The sequence below is a fragment of the Acanthochromis polyacanthus genome, chromosome 12 (genome assembly GCF_021347895.1).
Source record: "Acanthochromis polyacanthus isolate Apoly-LR-REF ecotype Palm Island chromosome 12, KAUST_Apoly_ChrSc, whole genome shotgun sequence".
In the NCBI taxonomy this organism is placed as follows: domain Eukaryota; kingdom Metazoa; phylum Chordata; class Actinopteri; family Pomacentridae; genus Acanthochromis; species Acanthochromis polyacanthus.
In genome coordinates, this window is record NC_067124.1 from 5,577,760 (window position 1) to 5,602,465 (window position 24,706).

The 24,706-nt window shown below is 40.1% G+C and overlaps 1 protein-coding gene and 1 long non-coding RNA gene across 4 annotated transcripts in view; one reads left to right on the plus strand and one right to left on the minus strand.

The window, feature by feature from the left end:
• The window catches only part of cdk14 (cyclin-dependent kinase 14), a 247,189-nt gene that overhangs the window by 117,149 nt on the left and 105,334 nt on the right, over positions 1-24,706 (minus strand). For all 3 annotated transcript variants that reach the window (XM_051956814.1, XM_051956816.1, XM_051956815.1), the window contains one exon: positions 11,935-12,058. In XM_051956814.1, coding sequence (XP_051812774.1) covers positions 11,935-12,058 — 124 coding nt within the window. The remainder of the gene's footprint in view (positions 1-11,934; positions 12,059-24,706) is intronic.
• LOC127536449 (uncharacterized) overlaps positions 1-24,706 on the plus strand; it is a 333,094-nt gene that overhangs the window by 1,367 nt on the left and 307,021 nt on the right. The window lies entirely within an intron of this gene.

The following is a 24,706-nucleotide window of genomic DNA, read 5'->3' on the forward strand; positions in this document are numbered from 1 at the left end:
TCTCCAAAGATTGTCTGCTATTGGTAAGACTCTTTTCAAGTTCTTGATACATTGTGTTCTTGTAGAGTGGCTACTTTATCGATATACATGACGTAGAATATATTAGCGGTGATGGTCTTAGCCCATATTATAAAGTACTGCATTCACAAATGCAAACACAAACCTAACAGGGACGAGGAACCCAGACATCTAAATCCTTTACTGCTTGGCTTTGGCGGAAATAACCGACACTACCAGTCAAAAGTTTGGACACATCTGGTCATTCAATGGTTTGTATTTCATTATTTTCTACATTGTAGATTAATACTGAAGACATTAAAACTAACAGAATACACATGCAATTATGTTGTAAACAATAAAGTGTTAATCTTCACTATTAATCTACAACGTAGAAATAAAATAAATAAAATAAAACATTGAATGAGAATGTGTGTCCAAACATTTGACTGGTAATGTACATTTTCAAAGTAAATGTTTGAAGTGAAATAAAAGAAAGTTGTGCAGAGTTTGCACAGAAAGTGAGAATATTTTCTGGTAGGATTTGCAGTTGTAGTGGCTCAGTGAATCTCATCTACTCTAACAGATCACACCAAATTCTGTGATTGACTATTTCATTTCTTGAAGTTACTTTGCAACTTTGATTACTTGTATCTTCTTAAAATTATTTAATAATTCATCAAGCAAGCTTAATTGGAAGAGCTGGACATCAAGCTTGGCTTATTTTGTTCAAAGCAAAAAAGTGTTTTGTAGAAAAATATGTGCTTCTGTTAGAGCTGAGATTCTTTCATGTATCTCCGTGTGTGTGTGTGTGTGGACGTGTGTGTGTGTGTGTGTGTGTGTGTGTGTGTGTGTGTGTGTGTGTGTGTGTGTGTGTGTGTGTGTGTGTGTGCGTGTGCGTGTGCAGGCACAGTGCACCACCTGCCATCGTCCCAGCTCATTTCACGACACAAAGTGGACTGTAATGAGCTCTGCATGATAGCAGTCTACATGAAACCAGTCCGATCATTACCAACACACACCAACTGCGCTGAAATTCGCAGTTTATTTCGGTCTGGTTTCAGGTTTGGATTGAAAAACACACACATCAGTGGCTTTAATTCATCTAGGGGACTTCAAAAGACCATCTGCAACCTTCAAAAATCCACACCCCAGTCACAGACACCCACTCCCCCCGTCCACCAGCCCACTGGTCCCGGAGGTGTGGCGAAGCGCTCGATGGAACAGCACACAGGGGAGAGGCAAACAGTCTGCTCCGGATGCCTGCGACATTCCTCCAGCTCCATTGTCACATTACTTCACTCCTCACACATCATTATCCCAGCAGCTGTTACTCCACAGCACAATCACACCAACTGCCCAGAAAATAAATACACACATCAGTACACATTAGCTAGCTGCAGCAGCGCTCACTGAGTCAGGAAAGATACTAAACTAATGTTCATTTTAGTGCAATCCAATACTTGGGTGATAGAGAAAGTGGTTCTATTGCTTGAGTTCTGTTGATGGACAAGTTTGATTCTACTGCAGGTGCCTGCTCATCATTTTCACTAAAGAGGCACAACGGTGTTCAATGTTTGAATGGGATACCAGATATCAGGTTTGATGTGTTTCCATAGAAACAAGCAGAACAGGCCCCCCTGCAAAGTGGGGGATGGTGTGAATGAATTAGGACTGCTTCATGTTCACACGGCAGTCTTTACAACCTCTTCACAAACTTTTCCCCAGCAATTACAGATTGCAGTTGGACCAAGGAACCTGGACCTTTGCACACTACAACAATTTCTTGATGATGATTGGCTTGTTGGTCTGTGGGACGCCTAAGCCAATCACTCTCTTCTGCCTCATTCCAAAGCACGTTGCATGGAGAAGGTCAATACATTTTTAAAAGCAAGAAGAATGAGAATGGAAATGGAAAATACCATCTTCCAGCTGAAAGGAGAAATAAATGAATTTACTGGTAATAATGGGTTGAATAGCTGATGCTTGGGCGTAACACCCTGTTATTAACACATAAATTTGCATGCAGATATGGCTATATTGAGCCACTGTATCGGATGTCGGTTGGCTGTTAGTATGTACACATTTCTTATAACTAAGGCAAACCTCCAAATGACTAATAGATCAGCTTTTGGCAGTGATAGAATGAATGAAAGAGTGAAACTGAGGATGGGCTGCAGTTTACTCAGACATCTGAAAGAAGCTTGAAGTTGAGCCATTGCTTCTTTGAACAGAAAGGAGCCAGTTACAGTGGTTAGAGCATCTGTTAAGATACCTTCAAGCTTATCCTAGTAGGAACACACCTTGCCGCAGACCCAGAAAATGCTGGAGAGATTAAATATCTCACCTGGTCTTGGGAGAACCTAGGATGTGCCGGAGGGAGCATTATTTAGGGCGAAGGTTATCTTTGCTAATTTTGCTGTCACTATGACCCACACTCAAATAAACAGTAGAGAATGGGTGGACTGACACTAACGCTCTGAATAATAATAACCTTGACCACTGGCTAACAGAGAAGTGTGTGTATCAGCAAAGCACCACACATAGATGCTTTAGACTGGCTGAAGAATTTTCTGTCCTCTGATCAAGTTGTTTATTTTCCAGAATATATTCAAGGAGAATTCAACAAAAATATGTTATTTTTGTACTTTTGGATAATCTTTATGACAGGATTATACTTAACAAGAAATAACAAGTGTCCATCCGTTTCAGCAATACTGTTACATTCCCAGTACAGGCAATTAACATTCTGAGTATGTTATCAAAACTATGACAGTAAAAACTAAGCTGACTAAGCACTTGGTTTCTGCATTTCTGTGTGATAAACTATTATTAGAGTCTAGGCCCACTGCCCATTTATTTAAACAGAATACTAAATAAGACAAAAGGTTCTGCAGCCATGCTGGCAGCTTTGCAAGGTTGTTCTTAGTGACAGCAGTGCTGATCAGCAGGCTCACACACTCAGAATGGCAATGCTACCTGGCTGATGTTCAGCGAGAATTCTGTTTACAGTGTTCAGTGTCATAGTTTATGTTAGCAATTGCTGAAATATTTTGCTGTGGAGAAAACAGGACCAAACAACCATCTAATCAAAGGAGCAAATAATAGATGTAGCCAACATGACTAAAACAAGTCACTTTACATTGTGAGTGGAACTGACTGAGTAGGTTTCTACCAGTGGAAGGAACCTTCATCCATTGCACAAACTGTCCTGAGTAAGTTCTTACAAGGATAGAGTCTCCAGACACACCAACCCAAACTCCCATGGAGTTGATCTGTCAGGACAGTTATTTCATGTGTGAATAAACTTCAGATAAGGCTTCTGGGTGCTGACCGCTGCCTGTACTCCAGCTTGGCTGAGAACACTGGCAGCATATGGCAGTGCTTCAATTCTTCAGCACAAATGCAAGAAGTCTTTCAGTGGGTTCATCCCAACTGTGGACACATTTGTGCTCTCCTGAGGCTCTGAAGTATGAGCAATGCTCATCTGTTGTTTCATTTATTTCTATAATTAGGGTCTTGTCAGCTGAAAATTGTCTGGAGGCTAAAGTCATTCTATGTGTGACGACAAAGTGCACTTGTTGCCAGCACTTGGCTCAAGGAAGGTCGATGAAAACCTTTACAGCACCGAAGCATCAACAGTCGATTGTGTGTGCAGTGCTGTTTGAGGGTGCAGGCATGTTCATGGAAGTCTTGTAAATATTGTCATGTTTTATTCAAAAATCAAGCATTTGTCCAAATGTGGGAAAAGGAAATGCTGGAACAGCCCATTTTAATTTCAAAATGTGCACATATGATAAACAAATGTTCTATTGAATGAATTATGTGCCATTTAAAATTAGTGTAAGATAAATTATGTTTTAAAATCCTTTTTAATTCATTTATAATTATAAATATTACTCACTCTTTTCTCACTGTTCCACAGCACTTCTTATAGTACATTTATTCGGCTGGTAATAAAAAAGATCCAATTATACGTTGAGAATATTGCTGTGAATTTATTCATCAGAAAGAAAACTACACAGTTTGTTCAACATTTCTATCCTCTATATCATACCAATGAAATGAGCCTTATGAGACTGATTTCAAATGTAATTTCTAAAATTTCAGAATTTTTGAATTTATTATTTCTACATCTTCATCAGCACCTTTTTTTGTTTTTGCTCTATTATGTTAATCCATCAGAGGTAACTTGGTTACTGTGACAGGAGAAAATACAAAATTGTAGAAAGTGGAATGACTGAAAACCAGTAAATACTTAGAAATGTCGGAACGTTACATCCATTTTTTGAAACACAGCAGCATGTTTTGTAAAATGGTCATATGTGATGTAAATTATGAGTAACAGTGGTTCCCTGTAGCAAATAAACTAAAACACATAAAGTCCCGGATGCAGTGAATGATTAGTTCTCATGCTCTAAGTGTTTAATTGTGATATTCTATTAAAATTTACAAATTCAGTATTCATTTCAACTGTCTTTTCTCAGGTTTCTGAATCACCCAGCAAAATGTGACTGATACTGTCACTAGAGATGCTTTGTTCACTCTATAGTACATTTATATAGGATTATTTATTTAAAAGGGGCGGCAAAATGTGTGTGTGTTTGAACAGGAAAGCAGTGATTATGGTCCACACAGCTCCCCTACACAAACAATACAAATCACTCCCCACACATTGCTTAGTTGGCTTCAATTAGTTGTGTCCTTGATGTGAAACATGTGGGCTTCTCAAAGCCTCATTTATGAGGTGGTTGTTTGTGCAGCTCATTAAAAAGTGAGTAAACTCACGGTAGAGCAGAGGGGAGCATCTGGATCAACTCCCCAGCCAACAGCAGGGATATGGAGATCTGGTCACTATGGCTGATGAGAAATCATTGCTCCCTGATTATGCTTAGCCTGCTAAGTTAAATACTACTACATGCAGAGAAAACAACAAGATACAGTAAATAAAATGATCATGTTCAGCTACTCACCGTCTACACACATTACTCTATCTTTAAAGTTGGATCAGCACCTCTCATAATGCAGAGTACTGAACAGACAAGTAATGCTTATAAACATGTATGGCAGAATAAGCATTTATGTTTTACAAAATGCTTTTGGCCCATTTCCTCATCACTGTGACACTTGTATTTGTAATGTACACAGGTGGAAAAAAAGTTTTCAGACATCTTGTGCATTCGTGAAATACTACAGTAAAGATCACTCTTAGGTCTTCAAGTGCAATTTCTTTTAGTACAGTCCCAGCCAAAATATTAAACAAATCCTAAAAAAGCCATTAAAAACTTAAAATCGATTATTCCCATAAAAGTACGGAAGAAATTTTGAGTATTGGATCAGCTTGGTTCCGGGGATCCATTAATGAAGGTTGTGCTTTTTATTAAGACACAATTTTTGTTGCCGTGCTTCGCGTCTTTTTAAAGCCAGCATATTTGGAAGTTCTTCAGAAACAGAAATGGATAAAACAAGGAATCTAATGCAGGAAAGATGCCTGAACATACAGATTCACAGCCAGGAAGGGTACAGCTGCCGTCAGATAGCCAGGAAGTGCAGATGCAGTCCTTCAGCTGTTGGATACACTCTGCAGAAATACAGACCAACCAACAGCTTGGAAGACAAACCAAGATCTGGGCGTCCAACGGTTTCTTCAGCAAGAAATGACCACATCCTGATCCACATGCAGGAAAACTGCTGAATGACATCACAGGAGCTTCAGCAGTAGGGGTCAAACCAAACTGGTGTCAGGTGTTCCAACCACTCTGTACGTGGTCGACTTTTAGATCATGGCTGAAGGTCCTGTCAAGAAGCCCCTGATCAATGAGAGACAGAGGTTAGCCTGGCGTCGTTGGGCCCAAGCACACAAGAACAGGGCAGAAAGGAACTGGAAGAACATTCGGTGATGAGACGAGTCCAGTTTCCAGCTTTATCTTCCTCCTGCTAATGTGAGGGTATGCAGAAGGCCAGGAGAAGCTTTATCTCCAGCATGTACAATACCTACTGTTAAGCATGGTGGAGGCACTATCATGTTTGGGGATGCATGAGTGCTGCAGGTGTTGGTCATCTCACTGTCTGTGATGGCACATTGAACTCAAGTATTGTACCATTCTCCAAACCCACATGCTCCCTTCTGCACATGCTCTGTTTTGTGGAGGTCACACTTGATGTTTCAACAAGATAATGCCCCTTGAACACATCTAGGACCAGTTCTAACTTGGCTACAGGAGCACAGTATCCAGGTCTCAGAGTGGCCAGCTCAATCCCTGGAAATGAGCCCCATTGAAAATCTGTGGAGGATTATCAAAAGAACTGTTTCAAAGCAAAAATAGAAGAATTTAGAAGAATTAAAAGCAGTAATTCAAAAAGGATGGGACCAGATTAACCCTCAACAGTGTGAAAGGCCGGTGGGATTAGAGCCAGGATTAGAGCTCTGCTGCTGCTAATGCAGGACTACTAAATACTAATTTGACGATGTGATGGATTATTTATTTTTTCTTCAGTTTTGAGCACATTCTCTGTAATTTTTTCGACTTTATACTGACAATGTTGAGAATTGACATATTGAAACTGTCAAGAATTTAATTTTGCTACTTTTTCTTATAAACAAAAAACACCACATGTACAGTGCCTTGTGAAAGTATTCGGCCCCCTTGAACTTTTCAACCTTTCGCCACATTTCAGGCTTCAAACATAAAGATATAAAATTTTAATTTTTTGTCAAGAATCAACAACATTTGGGACACAATTGTGAAGTGGAATGAAATGTATTGGATATTTTATACTTTTTTAACAAATAAAAACCTGAAAAGTGGGGCGTGCAATATTATTCGGCCCCCTTGCATTAATACTTTGTAGCGCCACCTTTTACTGCAATTACAGCTGCAAGTCGCTTGGGGTATGTCTCTATCAGTTTTGCACATTGAGAGACTGAAATTCTTGCCCATTCTTCCTTGCAAAACAGCTGGAGCTCAGTGAGGTTGGATGGAGAGCGTTTGTGAACAGCAGCCTTCAGCTCTGCCCACAGATTCTCCATTGGATTCAGGTCTGGACTTTGACTTGGCCATTCTAACACCTGGATACCTTTATTTGTGAACCATTCCATTGTAGATTTGGCTTGATGTTTTGGATCATTGTCCTGTTGGAAGATAAATCTCCGTCCCAGTCTCAGGTCTTTTGCAGACTCCAACAGGTTTTCTTCCAGAATGCTCCTGTATTTGGCTCCATTCATCTTCCCATCCAATTTTAACCATCTTCCCTGTCCCTGCTGAAGAAAAGCAGGCCCAAACCATGAGGCTGCCACCACCATGTTTGACAGTGGGGATGGTGTGTTCAGGGTGATGAGCTGTGTTGCTTTTACTCCAAACATATCGTTTTGCATTGTGGCCAAAAAGTTGGATTTTGGTTCCATCTGACCAGAGCACCTTCTTCCACATGTTTGGTGTGTCTCCCAGGTGGCTTGTGGCAAACTTCAAACCAGACTTTTTATGGATATCTTTGAGAAATGGCTTTCTTCTTGCCACTCTTCCATAAAGGCCAGATTTGTGCAGTGGACGACTGATTGTTGTCCTATGGACAGACTCTCCCACCTCAGCTGTAGATCTCTGCAGTTCATCCAGAGTGATCATGGGCCTCTTGGCTGCATCTCTGATCAGTCTTCTCCTTGTTGGAGGTGAATGTTTAGAGGGACGGCCGGGTCTTGGTGGATTTGCAGTGGTCTGATACTCCTTCCATTTCAATATGATTGCTTGCACAGTGCTCCTTGAGATGTTTAAAGCCTGGGAAATCTTTTTGTATCCAAATCCGGCTTTAAATTTCTCCACAACAGTATCTCGGACCTGCCTGGTGTGTTCCTTGGTCTTCATGATGCTCTCTGCACTTTAAACAGAACCCTGAGACTATCACAGAGCAGGTGCATTTATACGGAGACTTGATTACACACAGGTGGATTCTATTTATCATCATCAGTCATTTAGGACAACATTGGATCATTCAGAGATCCTCACTGAACTTCTGGAGTGAGTTTGCTGCACTGAAAGTAAAGGGGCCGAATAATACTGCACACCCCACTTTTCACTTTTTTATTTGTTAAAAAAGTATAAAATATCCAATAAATTTCATTCCACTTCACAATTGTGTCACAATTGTTGTTGATTCTTGACAAAAAAATTAAATTTTATATCTTTATGTTTGAAGCCTGAAATGTGGCGAAAGGTTGAAAAGTTCAAGGGGGCCGAATACTTTCACAAGGCACTGTATTTCTTTGTGTCTGTCTAATGCAGCCACACCTTTTGAAACACAAAAAATATATTTCCACAAATATTTCATGACAGCATTTGAGATGTGTAAAATTTGAAGGGTGTCTGAAAACTTTTTTTTCCCCCACTATTGTATGTGGTTAACTTGATGATCCACAAACAGAAACAAGTTCCAGGATTTTTAGCTCTTGTGACTAATGTCCAGGAACTAAAAGGTTTTTTGGGTCCTTCATTGTTTTCATTTTGACACTATTTTTTAGTGTCATAAAGATTACATAAATAAGTTACCTAACATATCTAAAAGTGACAGTTGTTTTTCTTCAAATGCGAGAATACAAGACAATAATGCCTGAAAGCTTAGAGTTGTGGTGAGGGTTGGAGTAACTGTGGAAGCATAGATAAACATTTTTCAGGGGTTTTTAATCTTGCACAAGCCTTGCTAAATTTTCAACTAAGTTCTATCTTTTGACTCCTAAATGCCACTGTTGTACTTTTCTTTAATACAAGATCCGGTGCGGTGCTACTATTGAATAATTATTGTCTTGGAATCTTGAATGTCCATAATCATATTCCATAGTATTGTGATGTCCATCCATCCATCCATCCATGGATGGGCTGTGGGGAACTGGAGTCTATCCTAGCTGACGTGATTGATCGAGATTTCAGGTTGCCTGTCCTGACAGAGGACTAGCACAAAGAGACAAACATCCATGCATATTCACACCTATTACCACCTATTACCAGTTAACCTAACCTGAACGTCTTTGGCCTGCTGGATGAAGCTGGAGAACCCAAAGAAAACCCACACAGGCAGTCCCTTTACAAGGAGAACATGCAACCTCCCAGCCCGGTCTCACGGGGATTCGTGAAACTGTCACGTCAGTTTTTGTTTCGGTTTCGTGCACACCAACACGATGTCGTCATGTTTTTCGTGCCGCTCACCACGAGCGAAACCCGCTGTGGTAATCACATCTGAAAGTGGTTTATACCGGCGGATTCATGAGGATCTAAGCTGTCCATCGGCGTTTGTGGCCGCCACTGCGGCCGCCGCTTCGGCCGCCAGACATTCTTTAAATTCCTATGCAAATTAGGCTGATTCATGACGATTTAAGCTGTCCATCGGCGTTTGTGGCCGCCAGACATCCGGCCGCAGTAGCGGCCGCGGAGGCGGCCGCAAACGCCGATGGACAGCTTAAATCGTCATGAATCCGCCTAATTTGCATAGGAATTTAAAGAATGTCCGGCGGCCGCAGCGGCGGCCGCAAACGCCAATGGACAGCTTAGATCCTCATGAATCCGCCGGTATAAACCACTTTCAGATGTGATTACCACAGCGGGTTTCGCTCGTGGTGAGCGGTACGAAAAACATGACGACATCGTGTTGGTGCGCACGAAACCGAAACAAAAACTGACGTGACAGTTTCACGAATCCCCGTGAGACCGTGTTGAACCTCCACAAAGAGAGCATCCAGCTGACCAGCAGATATGAACTTTCTTGCTGTGAAGTGACAGTGCTAACCACTGAACTTCCATGAAGCCAGTGTGAAAACTAGCTGTTTTATAATCTTTTTCTGAACCGAAAAGTTGGATGGACAGGCTTATGGATCGATCCTCAGCTGCTGTGGAAAAATCACAGATGAGCATCAAAGGAAGAAAGAAAATTAAGGATTGAAAGGACTAAGTTTTATTCATACTATTACAATCCACACTTTAGTTTAACACACTTTTCAATACATTTTTTTTCATTTCTGCTAATCCTTATCTCTTCTTTTTGTCCCCTGAATCATATCGCCATACAAACTCATCCTCGCTGAGAGCTCTGCCACCTCTTATTGTACCTCTCAGCTCCTTCTTTGTTGACACCCTCCCTCCGTCTCTCTCGTTTACCCCAACCAGCACCACAGGCCTCAGCTGTCGGCCGTTAGTATTCCTGCTGCCAAAGCCAGGGACCACAGGGAGCCCTGGCGGCCACACAAAGTTGCAAACACACACACACACACACACACATAGACTTGAACAGCCTTCACCTTTCTCATCTGGCATCCCTCAGGCAAAGGCTGATTTTGTGTTTTGTGCATGTTTGTTGATGAGCTCCAGCTCCAGCGACAGACTAATAGGCCAGGGATTTTCATTCTTGCTCATTTGGTATTTTGTCCATTATTTTTCTTCTTCTCATTTCCCTCGCAGTAATGTTTCAGCGCTAATACAAGGTTTGCATTATTGATGAAGCTGCCACCCTCCTCCTTCCCCCATCTGTCTGGGCAGAGGGATGGAGGGGCAGGAGGGTGGAAAAATGGATGGGTAGAGGAGACAGGGGGGGTTGAAGGGGTTAGATAGAAGAATGGGGTTGCTGGTGCTGGACAACATAACACTGGATGGATGGATGGATGGATGGATGGATGGATGGATGGATGGATGGATGGATGGATGGATGGATGGATGGATGGATGGATGGATGGATGGATGGATGGATGGGGCAAACAGAAGGTTGGACTGTCGGTCGGTCTGTCTGCCCCCCAGGATGCCAGACAGACCATGTAGCCAGTGTTTACTGAACATGGATCCAAGCCATATGGTGCCACTTCAGGAACACACACACATACAGAAACACAAACACACACTCACTAGGTTTTCACTGAAACAGAAAGTAGTCAGTAATGTTTCATTTTAATCTGTCTGCTGTACAAGTGGAAATTCTGGCATTTGATAAAGTGTCAGGGATGGAAATGGTCAATTGCTGAACTCATAGTCAAGCTATTATGATCTTGGCCAAAGTCTTGGACAGATGGATGGATCAACAGATCATTCAAAGCCACCTAAATGCAGGCGCCAAAATGGCAGATCTCTCTTCAAGAATAAAACAGATGACATGCTAGACCAAACGTAATCTGTCTAGCTTTCTGTTTTTTACAACTTGCCTGACACACAAAGGTGATCAGAATAAAGGCGACAGGGTGTGCCTTCATGTTCCACCTGACAGCACCAACATTACTCTACTTTTACTGTACCATGTTTAGAGTTGTGCAGTGAAAAGTATTCTTTGTTCTTCTTATTCCTATTCCATATTCATTAAATGGAATATGCAGCATTGCGATGGCTATCCATTAAAGTTAAGACTTCTACATTAATTTTCATTATGGGTTTATTCACACATGCCAAGACCATCATGTAAGGAGCCATGGCACACGCAACATTTAGCATCCAACACATGAGACTAACACAGTACAGGAAGCTACTTAAAATGTATGAAACTGGTTAAGCTGTCTGCTTAACTCAGTCTCTGCGTAAATGGAGAGCAACTCTGTAATTTTGATGTAAAACCAATTTCCAGTGAGTTTTCCGAGACGTTGCCTAAACCAGTGCATGTTTCCAACTACTATTGCAAAGTGAAAATGATGAGTGGATCCAATGAAACACATGATGATGCTAAAACTCTTCAGCTGATTTCCATTAAAGCATTTAATAAGTTGCAAAACGAAAAAGCTGCCTCCTCAGAGTCTTGGTGTTAAATATTGTTGAATAGTTGAAGAGTAGAACCCTGACCAGACTTTCTCTTCCTCAGTTTACAAACCCATGTCACAAATGAGAATGAATGCACAGTGAGGGTGGGGATTTTCAGCATTACACGCAGTCTTAGATCTGACGGATGCACAAAAATAAGATCTTAAATGTCCTGCCTACTCACCAAAGTCAGCGAGTTTGAGCTCTCCAGTGTCGCTGATGAGCAGATTTTGTGGTTTCAGGTCACGATGAAGGATGTACCTCTGGTGGATGTAGGACAGGCCTCTCAGCAGCTGGAACAGGAAGAGCTGGGAAACAAGAAAACAAGAGAGAAAGGTGAAATACACTTTGACGTGCCTTTTATTTTTGTGCACAAACATGGTGAAGACATGGGAAACAGAGGACATTTTTCTTTCACACCTTATAACTACCCTCCTATTTGTTGCTGCCTAAATCTCCATCTTTCTGCTGTGCCACATTGAACTGAGGAGTTCAGTGCAGAGATGGCGCAAAAACCTATTCATCACTAAAGTGGTGCTGTGACTTTGCTCCAGTCTAAATAAGAGCAGGCTTGAACCGTGCATGTTATTTGAAAATAAAGAAAGGTGCAATGGAATGCCAACTCCCTCACAAAGGGACAGACAACACACAACACAATCAATACAGAGCAATCACTCAAGAACACAGCCATCACTTCTTCCCCTTCAGTTACTAGGAACAGTTGTATTGACTGGTCAGAATGAAAATAAGTCTTAAATTAAACTGTCTATTCTTTTTTTTTTTTTAATGATCTCTTCACTATCATTTATGGCTTATGATATGCTTTATCATTTTTTGCTTGGGTTATGGAATGGTTTGTTTTGCACTATGGTAACATTTTAGAAAGACGAGAAAAGAGGTGACAGCAGAAATGCACAGAGATGTGACAGACGTTGCTGAAATCACAGGAAACTTATGAAGCAGGGTGGGGCAGCTGTTCCCTTTTCATTTTCTGTAAAGGGTGGCAAATTAACTGGACAGAGAATAAGAGGATTGCTGACAGCAGGGGGTAGGAGGGCAGTGTGATAAGAAAATCAGTGAACTTTGACCCACAAAGGACAACTCTTCTCATCTAAATATGTGTCACTAGCCCCAGTCTTTGGACTTTTTGGAGCTGACTTTTATATAATGCAGTTTGTTTATTTATTTATTTGGACGGGACAGTGCATAACAATGAACATACAATCTCATAATAGTTTACACAAGGTTAGCACAAGGCTAATATCCATCCGTTGCCCCATACTTTGCTGTAATGATTGTATAAGTCACTAGCTACTGCAACTCAGTGTACACTTTTATTAAGAGTTCCTTCTATCTGTAAATGCTAAAAAACATTTTCTCAATCCCAAAATCTGAACAATGGATTTAATGACTGTGTGGAATTAAAAGGTGTCCCATGTAACAGAACCATGTCGCAGAGAACTATGAGAAGCTCAGCAATGTTGTCATAGCAACACTTGGACAGTTGCATTAATGCCAACAGCTAGCACTGAAAGGCTACGCTCAGTAAAATATGCAGTGATGAAACAAGTCTTACTTTGCTCCAACCGCATCTGAAAGCGTTGCAGTTGTAGTCAATAACCCACAAAATGATGCAGTGAAAGGTGGGGAGACGCAGGCAACAAGTGACACAGCTAGAAAACACAGTCTGTATGTAGAAGTGACCAGTTTACAGACTCCTGAGTTTCCTCAGCTGAGATAAAATAGAGAAAAAACAAATGTTCTATGTAAATTGTTCAGAATGTTGTGTTGCTACTGCTGCAGCACAAAGTTTGTGAAACCTTTCAATTCTGAGCACGCAGCTATAAAACTCCACAAAGACAGCATGCGGCAGAGGCTCTGCAGGGACTTTTAGAATGGTTCCTCTTCTCAAGAGATTTTCGTGTGTGGAGAGGTAAGCCTAGTAAGCGAGAAAGTCAAGTTGTGAGCCGAATTGAGCACAGCATTTCACTTTGCAGGCAGCACATTGGCTTGGTGGTTTGTACTTTCTCCTTGCAGCTAGAAGATCCCTGGTTCATGTCCCGGTCTTCTTTCTGCATTGAGTTTGCATGTTTTCCCTGTACATGGATGGATGGACTGAAGAGGGGACACATTCCATTGGATTCAAAGCAGAACATTTTCTCCAGAAGAAAAGCAGGCTAATAAACCAGCTTCCTTATGTCAATGATGTATCTCGCATGCAGTGCATTGGAATCACAAGTTGCACAACTGCAGGTTGCCACAAAGAACACCAGAGTGTCCTACATGCTTGAATTCAAACTGAGAAACCTGTAAGCATTCTCCATGGACATAGTTAAGTTCAGAACATCAGCATTGCAACTTACAGCTTCCTGTATAACTGCAGTGGGTGTAATGATTGCTTTACTGGCCACAACATCAAACAATGTTGCAATTCTCACCTATAAGTCTCTGTCTGTCTTAATTAGATAGATCTACACTCATATGTGATCATAAAGGAACTTCAAACATTTGAGGGTGATGCACATTCTTACTTTAATGTTACACCACAAAACAGAAGATGTACCACCAAATCCGGCATTTCCATCTGAGCCACATTTTACCAGTTCACAGCAGGAGGATTATGTAACAAACATAACAATGAACTTCTCTTTTTTCTTCTTCTTTTTTTTTTTTTTTTACTTTACAGTGAATGTTGGTCAGAAGAGACCTATCAATATGGCAGATCACAGGTTAGCATGTACAATATTTACTTCACTCATCTGAAAAGGACATGAACCAATTGGATGGATGCTGTGCAAGACAAATGTGATGTAAAATGTGCTTAATCACAGACATTTTTTATGTGTCTCTGTTTTAAACAAGACTGTTTTTTGGTGGAAGCATGCAGAACGGTATAAATTTAGAATCAAGGACAGAATAGCTTCTGCACTGGTAAAAACAGAAACTTAAGAGAGTGTGACATCAGGGAAAAGATGTAGTCTGGAGCTCTGTCTGCTTCAGACAACCTGAATGATCTAAATATTATAATAATGGGAAAACTCATCTGGATTTTTACCAGTGTGTGTTGTTGCAACAGAAGTCAGAAGTTGCAGCTTTACTAATTAATTTCCGTGTCTTTGTTGACATAATCTACTTCAGTGCAACTTTTGCTCATGTGTGCTGAAAAAAAGTGGTGCTGCAAATCAAAAACAATTATTGTGGTGTTATTATTTTAAAAGTGCTCGACAGCAAATTTCCTTTTGAATATGCATGAATGCAGTTTTGCTGACATGTCATATGAATAAAGATTAAATTGCATTTAAATTTACATTTTAACAGCCAATTACTTAACTGCTGAAATTGTACTCTGCTCCTCCACCTGCCTAGTGCGCCCATAAAGTCAAACTGCATCTACAAAACTAATTTGGTTTTGATATACGCTTACTGCACAAAATGTATCTACTGCCATCAGTAGGAAGTTTTAAAAATTAATAAACAAAATCCTAAACTGTGCCCAAAGTCAGAGCTACATTAAGCTTGTTTTGCTTGTCTTCTGAGATGTGGCGGTTCACCAACCTCCTCCACCCCCCCATGCACACATGTCAATCAACAAATAATGAGGCGTGCAAGAGCTGGCTCTCCATTTCATTCCAATTCCAGCGTTCCCCTCTCATTTTCTCTCCTCTCGCTGATACTATAGTCTCGGCCAATTAAGCTGATTGAAGCACCGTGGAGTCCAATCAGGGAAGAGGCCCTGTCTGGCATCTGGAGTCACCAGGTCAACAGTTTACTATTGCTGCACTCATCGGGTTAGAGATGAACCTCGGCGCAGAAAATTAGCATGGGAAATGTGTGTTTACTCATGTATATCAAACGCACTTCTGAAAAGCTCTCGCCCTGTTAGAAGTGCAACTGCATGGTGATAAAAAGAAAGAAAGAAAAAAAAACTCCTTTATTCTTTTCAATTGGCCTTTCAATTCAAACAGTTCTTTAAAAAGATTCTTTTCTTTTTTTTATTTGCCATCGACTGAAAACAGCTCAGTTCCATTTGCATTCGAATATTTGAGAGTAAGTGAAGTGTTGAGGGCAGTTAGAGGAGGTTATTCAGACAGCGACAGCTTTGACAACAGTAATAACGCTGCTCTCAAGATGGGACAATTTTCTAGTTAAATTATGTAAATCCTGTTAATTACTGGTGAGATGAAAAGAAGGTTTATGTCACTATTCTTCTAACAAGTCAAACAGACTCAGCATGGTCAGTGGTGAATGTGTAGCCTGTTGACACGACAGACATGTGCTGGACGGACTGCACACCTCCCTGGAATAAGCCACTAAGAGTTTACTGTCATGGTAAGAAGCTAATCAGTGAAGGTGTGACTGCATTACTACCCAGTGGAGCAAGCAGGAAAACAAAGACACAACAACGTGACAGCGGCAAACAAAAAGAAGAAAACAACCACCTGCAGAAAAGACTAGATATAGAAAAAACAGACTTCCCTTGAAGAGAATCTTTAGATTAATATCACTAACCACCACTTGTAACACATAAATTTAATTTATTCAGTATTATATTTATTACATTAGTCCTACTCACATTTTTTTTCAATTAGTTGACATGTGACACAAGTTGTTTATTAATAAAAACTGAGATCTGTATCATACAAATGGAGCTCTCAACATTATTAGCAATGCCCCATTAGCCATTGTTGGACACTAGGACGCTGGGATTGGAACTGTGAATAGGTGAGTGGTACATGCCAAAGTAACATCCACATCCACCAAGTTTTCTGAATCTGAATCATAAATCTAAGAACCCAATGATTTGCAGCAGAAAAGTGGATTGTAACGAGTGGGACTGCAGCGTGAACTGTATTCCCTTCATTTGCCAGTAATAAACATTTTTGTTGACAAGTAAGTAAAACATTTAACAGGAATAGAGTTCATGGGTTAGCTGCTGTCCAAAAACACATTGCTGTCCGTTTGAAGTTTGCAAAAGAGCACCTGCATGTTCCACAGCCCTACTGGCAAAATATTTTGTGGACAGATGAAACCAAAATTGAGTTGTTTGGAAGAAATACACAACGGTATGTGTGGAGAAAAAAGGCACATCGCGCCGACATCAAAACCTCATCCCAGCTGTGAAACATGGTGGAGGCCGCATCATGGCTTGGGTCTGCTTTGCTGCCTCAGGGTCTGGACGGATTGCTGTCATCGATAAAGGATAAATTCCCAAGTTTATCAAGACATTTTGCAGTAAATTTAAGACCATCTGTCCACCAACTGAAGCTCAACAGAGGATGGGTGATGCAACAGGACAACGACCAAAAGCACAAAAGTAAATCAATAACAGAACCACTTCAACAGAAGAAAACGCAGCTTCTGGAGTGGCCCAGTCAAAATCATGACCTCAGCCCGATTAAGATGCTGTGGCATGACCTCAAGAAAGCAATTCACACTAGACATCCCAAGAATATTGCTGAACTGAAACAGTTTTGAAAAGAGAAATGGTTCAAAATTCCTCCTGAACGTTGTGCAGGTCTGATCTACAACTACAGGAAATGTTTGGTTGAGGTTATTGCTGTCAAAGGAGGGTGAACCAGTTATTAAATCCAAAGGTTCACATATTTTTTCCACCATGTACTGTGAATATTTACATATTGTGTTCAGTAAAAACATGAAAACATATTTTTTGTGTGGTATTAGTTTAAGCAGACTGTGTTTGTCTATTGGTGTGACTTAGATGAAGATCAGAAAACATTTTATGACCAATTCATGCAGAAATCCAAGAAATCCCAAAAGGTTCACATACTTTTTTTCTTGCAACTGTATAAGCAGACTTCCCAGGATGCATTTATAGTTTGTTGTAGTGTGAGAAAATTGACACGGTGGAATGTTGCCGCGGGTCTTTAACATATGTTTAAAAGGGGATGGCTGTTTCTTTCACAACAATTCTAACCAAAGGATAGGAGTGAATTTAGTTCCCACACTCGTAAACTTATCATTTCTCTTATTGTAGAAAGGAGCAACCTCAGATGACTGAAGCTTTAAGTTCTCACTGTTGAATTAAGAATAAACTGTTTAAGAAAATGTAGAAGGAAGGAAAGTCTTTCTGCATCCAGTTTCTGTGTGACTGGCTGATTCAACTTAATATCATGAGTTTATTAAACTTGTTTTCTCATTTCAGTTAATTTACCTCTGCCAATGTTATTCTTTCACAACTCATACAACCCTGAATTAATTAATCAACTGAAGTACAGCTAACTCGCAGTTTTAAGGTTGCAAGCAGAATGTTTGTAAGCAGAATGAACATAGAATGATTTACAATGTATATGGATCACACGCTAATGAAATGATTGCAAGGACTTTTCCTTTTCTCACACGAGAATAAACAGAACATTTTGAAATGCTTGTTTGTCAAACATTAATTGTGATGATGCCAGAATGTGGTGATTTCTTTTTTTCATAATAGGCTGAATAACTGATAACAAGAGCAATTGTTAGGTGTAGCACTGCAAGAGATTCATGAATCACTTTTACTAAGTTCAGTCAAAAGAAAGTAAGTATGGATAAATGAAAATAAAATAAAAGGAATTCATGTTTAGAAATCAATTTAGGGTGAACTACACTTCTGGGATGTTATATTAAATATGGTATTACAGGAATTTAACTTCCAAACAGAAGCTTCAGATATGATTTCATGAACATGTGAATCATTACTCTGTACCAATCAGTGGCTGATTTAGTCATCAATTTCACCGGCCTGTGGAACTACAATAGAAGGAAAACCAGCAACAATAGAGTTAATTCTCTGGAGACTATTGGTGTCAACATTTCATTGCAGTCCCACTGTGCCAATAGTCCAATCCAACCAAACTGCTGGGCAAATTAATTAAGACATATGAAAATGAAAATGGCTCAATGTAGCAATGAATAATGGTTAATGCTGGAACAGCTTGGAACAGCCTGGAGCTGGTTTTGATGATTTACAAGTCTAAAGATGGAGATTTCAATTCAAATTGGACAAGATGTTATAGGTTGCACCCACTATATAGGTGGTATTTAATGTGAACGTAAAACAAGTTCATCAAAGTCACCTGTATGATTCTGGTAACAATGTACAAAAGTGGCAACTGTTTCCATCTGTAAAATCCATCAAGTGTCCCAATAATGTCTAACATCACCCTGTCATTTGCTGCATAGCAACAGAATTTTAGTCTCAGTGACTCGGCGTTTCCTGCTGCAAAACGCTCTGAGACATGACTTCCCTCCCAAAGTAGCTAAACACAGTCTTGTACTGTAGAATTTTTGTACTTCTTAATTTCTGGTACGTACTTTGACTGGGGAAATTCATGATCATGTAGCCATTAGAAATGCTCCAATAGCTTTTTATCCAAGATTGTCTAAGGACTCCTACCACAGTATACTGATCAGGCACATCCTAAATGAGAATATAGAGACACCACAGAGACAAAAGAAATTATGACCACTCACAGATGAAGTCAATGACTAGATTGGACCATAAACAAAAACAGTAAGATTTGTGGGGGGCTTCTAGACAGTCGAGTACCTACTGACACTGATTTGATGAGGAGCTTGAGCTTTAATCGCTCTAAGCGTACAGGAGTTAAAAGAACTGCTGCTAACATCTTGGTGCCAGACACTACAGGACACCTTCACAGGGCTTGTAGAGTCCAGGCTTTGGCAGGCTAGAGCTGTTTTGGTGAAGAACCAAGACCACATAAGGCAAGGGTGGTCGTAATGCTTTGGCTCATTAGTCTAGCTCTTCCATTGAAGAGAAAACGCCCAGCAAGATCTCTCTCTATTTTATGCGTGTCCCAGTGACACTGTGTTTAATCATGATGCATTATTAGTTCCTGACTGCAGGAGAAATAAGCCGTGTGATCGTAGTTAAATCAGCCATTAACATAATCTATCACCTGAGGAGTGACCCTACTGCATGAAAAACAATCCATCATCAGCATACCAATAAACACACTGCCATTTTTCTAATAATGAAATAGTTATTGCCATCATACCCAAGGCAAGGAGAACTCTCTTAATGATAAGCATTACGAAAACATGCGTGGATTGGATAGCCTCTGTTATCTATCAGTAGAATGTGGTGGATTATGGCTCCTTTGTCTGATATTCAATGTGCAGCAAAGCATGAGGCAATGTATCAAAGTGACAGCAGTACACTGGGGTTCATAGTTAGTTTCACAGAGTCACTAGGACAAAAACAAAGTAAAGCAGCTCAGAACACAGGAGGATAAGAAAGATACTGAGCCTTAATGTGATGTTAATACAGAACAGGCTGAGTTAACAAGCATCAAAATACTCAGACATGAAGACTGACTGATTTGGGACACAGCATAACAAGTCTAACCCCCACGAGTGGCAGAACAAAATAGCCGACACAAACAAGAGCATACACTTTATAAAAATGTTTCCAATGTGCTCTGTAACCTTAATGACAATCTGACTTTGACATTTCTTGGTACAAAATGGATGATTATAAAAAAAAAAGGTCAGGTCAGTCACCATCTTATGAAAGAATAATCATTTTTAAGGGACATTTTCTTTGCTACTTTTGGAACTTGAGTTGGATTCATCGCATGTTCAAGGGAAAAATTATACATACTGGTAATGGCTAATAATTATTAGAAATTATTCACTGGAAAGCATAGATATCTTTGCCCAATTTGACTTAACTGTTGAGACATTTTCATTGTGACCAGAGCATTGAGGTGAGGGACATTCATAAAGACCAATCAATAAACAAACCCTGAACTCTACACAACAAATGCATTGTTAGTATCTTTTTAAACAGTCAAAAATGACAGTCACAGAAAATATTTTTTAAATTTTACTTGGCTACAGTGAGGGAAAGACTAAGTGAAGTTTAAATTGTAGTTATACAAGCCTGAGAATCTATGGTTATGCTTGCAATTCTGCAAGAATAATGGAACTAAATGCTAAATTCAGCATACACACAATGACAAAGCTGATGTGCAGGTTTTTAGGAGGTACAGTTATCATGGTGTTGAGTGTGATAGCATACTAGCAAGCATAACATTTGCTAATAATTAGTACTACACATAAATTCCAACTGAGGCTAAAGAAAATGTCAAAAGTTTTGCAGCTACATATGCTCATAAACCCAAGTAATAGCCAGACTGCAAATCTGAACAGAAGGTGATGAACTAACTGGGTTCAGGTGTGGGAAGGATTCCAGTCATAGACCTTTTTTATTGCAGAAATGTCGATTTGTTCCAGCGGGTGTATTAATGGTGGCTGCATTCCACTTTGGGGAAGCCCTGCTTTTATGTTGTTGCACAGTAAATACTGGAGCACTTAATGAAACTAAGCCATCATTAATGCACCTGTGCTTTCCCTGGTGTGTGTACAAAATGATCTGATTTGACAAAGGTGCATTTTTGAAAAGAATGCAATAGTGGCTATTGATGGAGGTCAAATTCAGATGCTTTGTATGTCCACCCATCAACAAGTCTAGCATCGCATGCAGCTAGCAGCACTCTGTGACTTCTGCTTTTTTGTCTGAAAAACCAGGACTCTGTGTTTTGCTTTTGACCAACCAACTGACACATTGTGACACATCAGCAACCCACTGCTCTGTAGAATGTAAATGCTCTAAATTTGAGTTCAAACCAAAGCCACAGCCAGTGCTGACAATTACAACACACACTTTTGGATTCACTGACAAATCCCCAAAGCATTGTAGCGCTGAAATGAGCAAAAGTGGTAAAATCAGTGAAGGAGAGGGAAAAAATGAAGGCGTTGTTTAATGGTGTGAAAAGATGCTACCATCTGCCAGTAGGCATGGAAAAAGCCCTTATCTTTTCCACTAAGCATCAGTAAAGTGTTGTCCTTAATGGGCTGACTCAAGCGACAGAATCAACGTGTGCTGTGGCTCTGACCACAGAGGACTATAAAGTTGCACATATGCATAGAGTTGTCACTGAGCAGCTGTGTTGTACTGCAGGGCCCCTGTGGGCAAATATAGGTCTTCTGATACATCACTGAAAATAGCAAAATTTGGGAGAAAGCATCTTCATTGGCACCTGTAGATTTTAGTAGCCACGCTTTCTGATTTTTTTTAATGCTTGTGGGCATCTTAGCACATGCTAAAGCCACAAAATCTATATTAGCTAAAATTGCTAACTGCGATAGGATCAGAGATTTGTCTGTGAAGCAATAATATACTTTTCTTTCAGCTTTAAACACTTGTAGAAACCCTCACTGGCATGGATGAACATTTTAATTAAAACAATCAAATTAAGTCAGCAGTTAAACTAAATATATCTTTCACAGCGATTGTTCTTCAGACTATAGAAGAAGCTTTGTTGTGGAAAAAAAAATCAATGTTTTCACTGTTCTTTTAAGCACTTCTTTCCACATGTGTGACAGAAGAATAACAGAAGTGAAGTTGCTTACTGACAGCTTGTAAAGTCAGGAATTTCCAAGTTAACCGCCAACAAATTGGTAATAGCAGTGCTACCCTCAGACAACTTCTTTTGTAGGCAGATGTACAAGTTGTCATGCTTCAGATGAACAAGTGGCAGAGAGTTTTATCATCCAATAAATATAGTGCACAGCTATGCTTTCACAGTAGCAGCAAGAAAATGTGGTCATTGTACAGTATATGAAATAAGTGAGTGCGATATCACTTGAGTGGTAATGATTTAATGTATCATCATATGATGCCCAGATAGCTCAGCTGGCAAAATGTGTGACCCATAAACAGGGGCTGTAGTCCCAGATGCAGCGGTCATAGGTTTGAATCCAGCCCATGTCCATTTACTGCATGTCATTCCTCCACTCTTCTACCATGTTTTCTGTCTCTCTCTCCACCCTCCTATATAATAAAGGCAAATAGGCCAAAAATATAACTTAAAAAAGTATCATCTTAGTTGTTGAACAAATGCTCTTCTGTAAAATTAAAAACTGACAGTTTAGATTCATTAAATTAAAGATGCATGCCCCATAGTAGGAGCACAACGCAACACAATTCAGTCCACTAGTCATTATTAAGATTAAACTATTTTACTTTTTCAAATCTTCATATGTTGACCAGCATTTTTGATTGGAGGATACCAACTTTCTAAAGCAATGTTCAGCTGATCTTTCTTGGAGGGTTGTCTACCCTTCTTTTTAGATTACATCAAAGGTGGATTTAAGTCAGGAGACAGACTAGGCCTGGTCACAGTTTGACATTTTTCTTTTAGAGAGACTCTTGTGTGAGTTTGGAAGCGTGCTTTACATCATTATCATACTTCTGCCAAGCTTCTGGGGACAGCAAGTCATCTTGTAAGCATCTTTTAACCATATTTTTTGAATAAGTTGCTGCTTTTCATTGAGCTGGTACCTGCAGTAATGCTCATCCTAGGTGAGAAGGATGGATGTAGAGAGAGAGGCTCTGTTCAGTCAGAGTTTTAAAATGATCACATTAACTGGTTTTACTGAGGCGAGTCCATCTGTTCTATCACCACAGAGCGGTGGGAAATGGACACTGTGTGTGTGAACAAGAACACTTTGCCAGTCATAGACAAGAATAACACCCATAACCATGGTAACTGTACATAAAGATGGGGACAGTTGTAGCTTTAAAATGCTGAGAAAATGAAAAGAGCAAAATCTAAACTCAAGTATCTTTACCTTTTAATGGCTTAACCTAACAAAAGTGAAACAATTACTATTTGAACCAAAGACATTTTTATCTAAACCAAATTATCAAGTGCTAAATGGAACACTATTTGTAAATTATGGTTGAAAAAAAGCTGTTTTAGGAAATTATGAGGATAGGTTGCTGGGAAATTAGGTGGAAAATCCAGGAGCTGTACAATAAAATCAGATGTTGAGCTTTTTCCATCCCTCTGTGCCAGATGACTGCTGTGATCACCTGTCCTTGATATTGACATGGCGCTGATGATTAAAGTGCTATCAGGCACTTCCCTTGTAACGTAATTACAAGAGCAAAGCGAGCCGATATTGGGCTTGTAGACATGGTTCGTGGGTGTCAGTTTTCCATTGATCTATGGAGATGTCATTGAGTCACGACCCTTCAGCTGACTATGCATAATCTAATAAGAAGAGCACTTCAGCAGCAGCCACGATGAGGTCATACTCACTTGTGTTCAATTACAGCTGCACTGTTAACAAACTGCAGTTGAGTATATGGAGCGAGAGGAGTTAATGGGGCTGTGGAATAAGACAGTTTCTAGTACATTTTCCTCTGGATCATCTAGTTCAAGCACAGACTTGAGTACATCTTCACCTAGAAACCACACACACACACACACACACACACACACACACACACACACACACACACACACACACACACACACACACACACACATCTCTGTGGTTCTTGACCACTAATTACATTACCACTGAGCGTCTGAGTGCATGTCTCTAAATGTTAATTTGATCTAGCACCAGTGGAGGCACTAATAGCTTTTATGTTGCTGATTAGTAAATAGGAGGATATCTGAGTGACTGCACTTCGTCACAGTCAATCATAAAGCTTCCTAATACCAGACATGAACCCTCCCTGTGGTGCATATGTTCAGGTCAGTGGTGGCTACTGCTGACTTAAACACCAGTAAGACACACAGGTTTCCAATCTTGGTCTTGGGATCCTCCTTTATTGTATAATTACGGTACACTGAGTCATCACTGAGATTTGGATTAACCGATTGCTGATATCTAGGAAAGAAAATGTTAAAATCAAACCATCATGACAACTGAGATGCGATTTGTGTAATTAAATCTGGTAATAAAATAATGGTCTCAAAGAGTTTGTGAGTGGTGACTCAGTCAGAGTCAGATACTGTAGTACTAATGCATGAGACCTTCTTCCATTAAACACACAAGAACCTCTGGGTGGCCATCATATTATGCTGGGTTTATTTTATTGTCAGACCTGCTCCTGCTTCTCCTACCAGTTTGTTTAA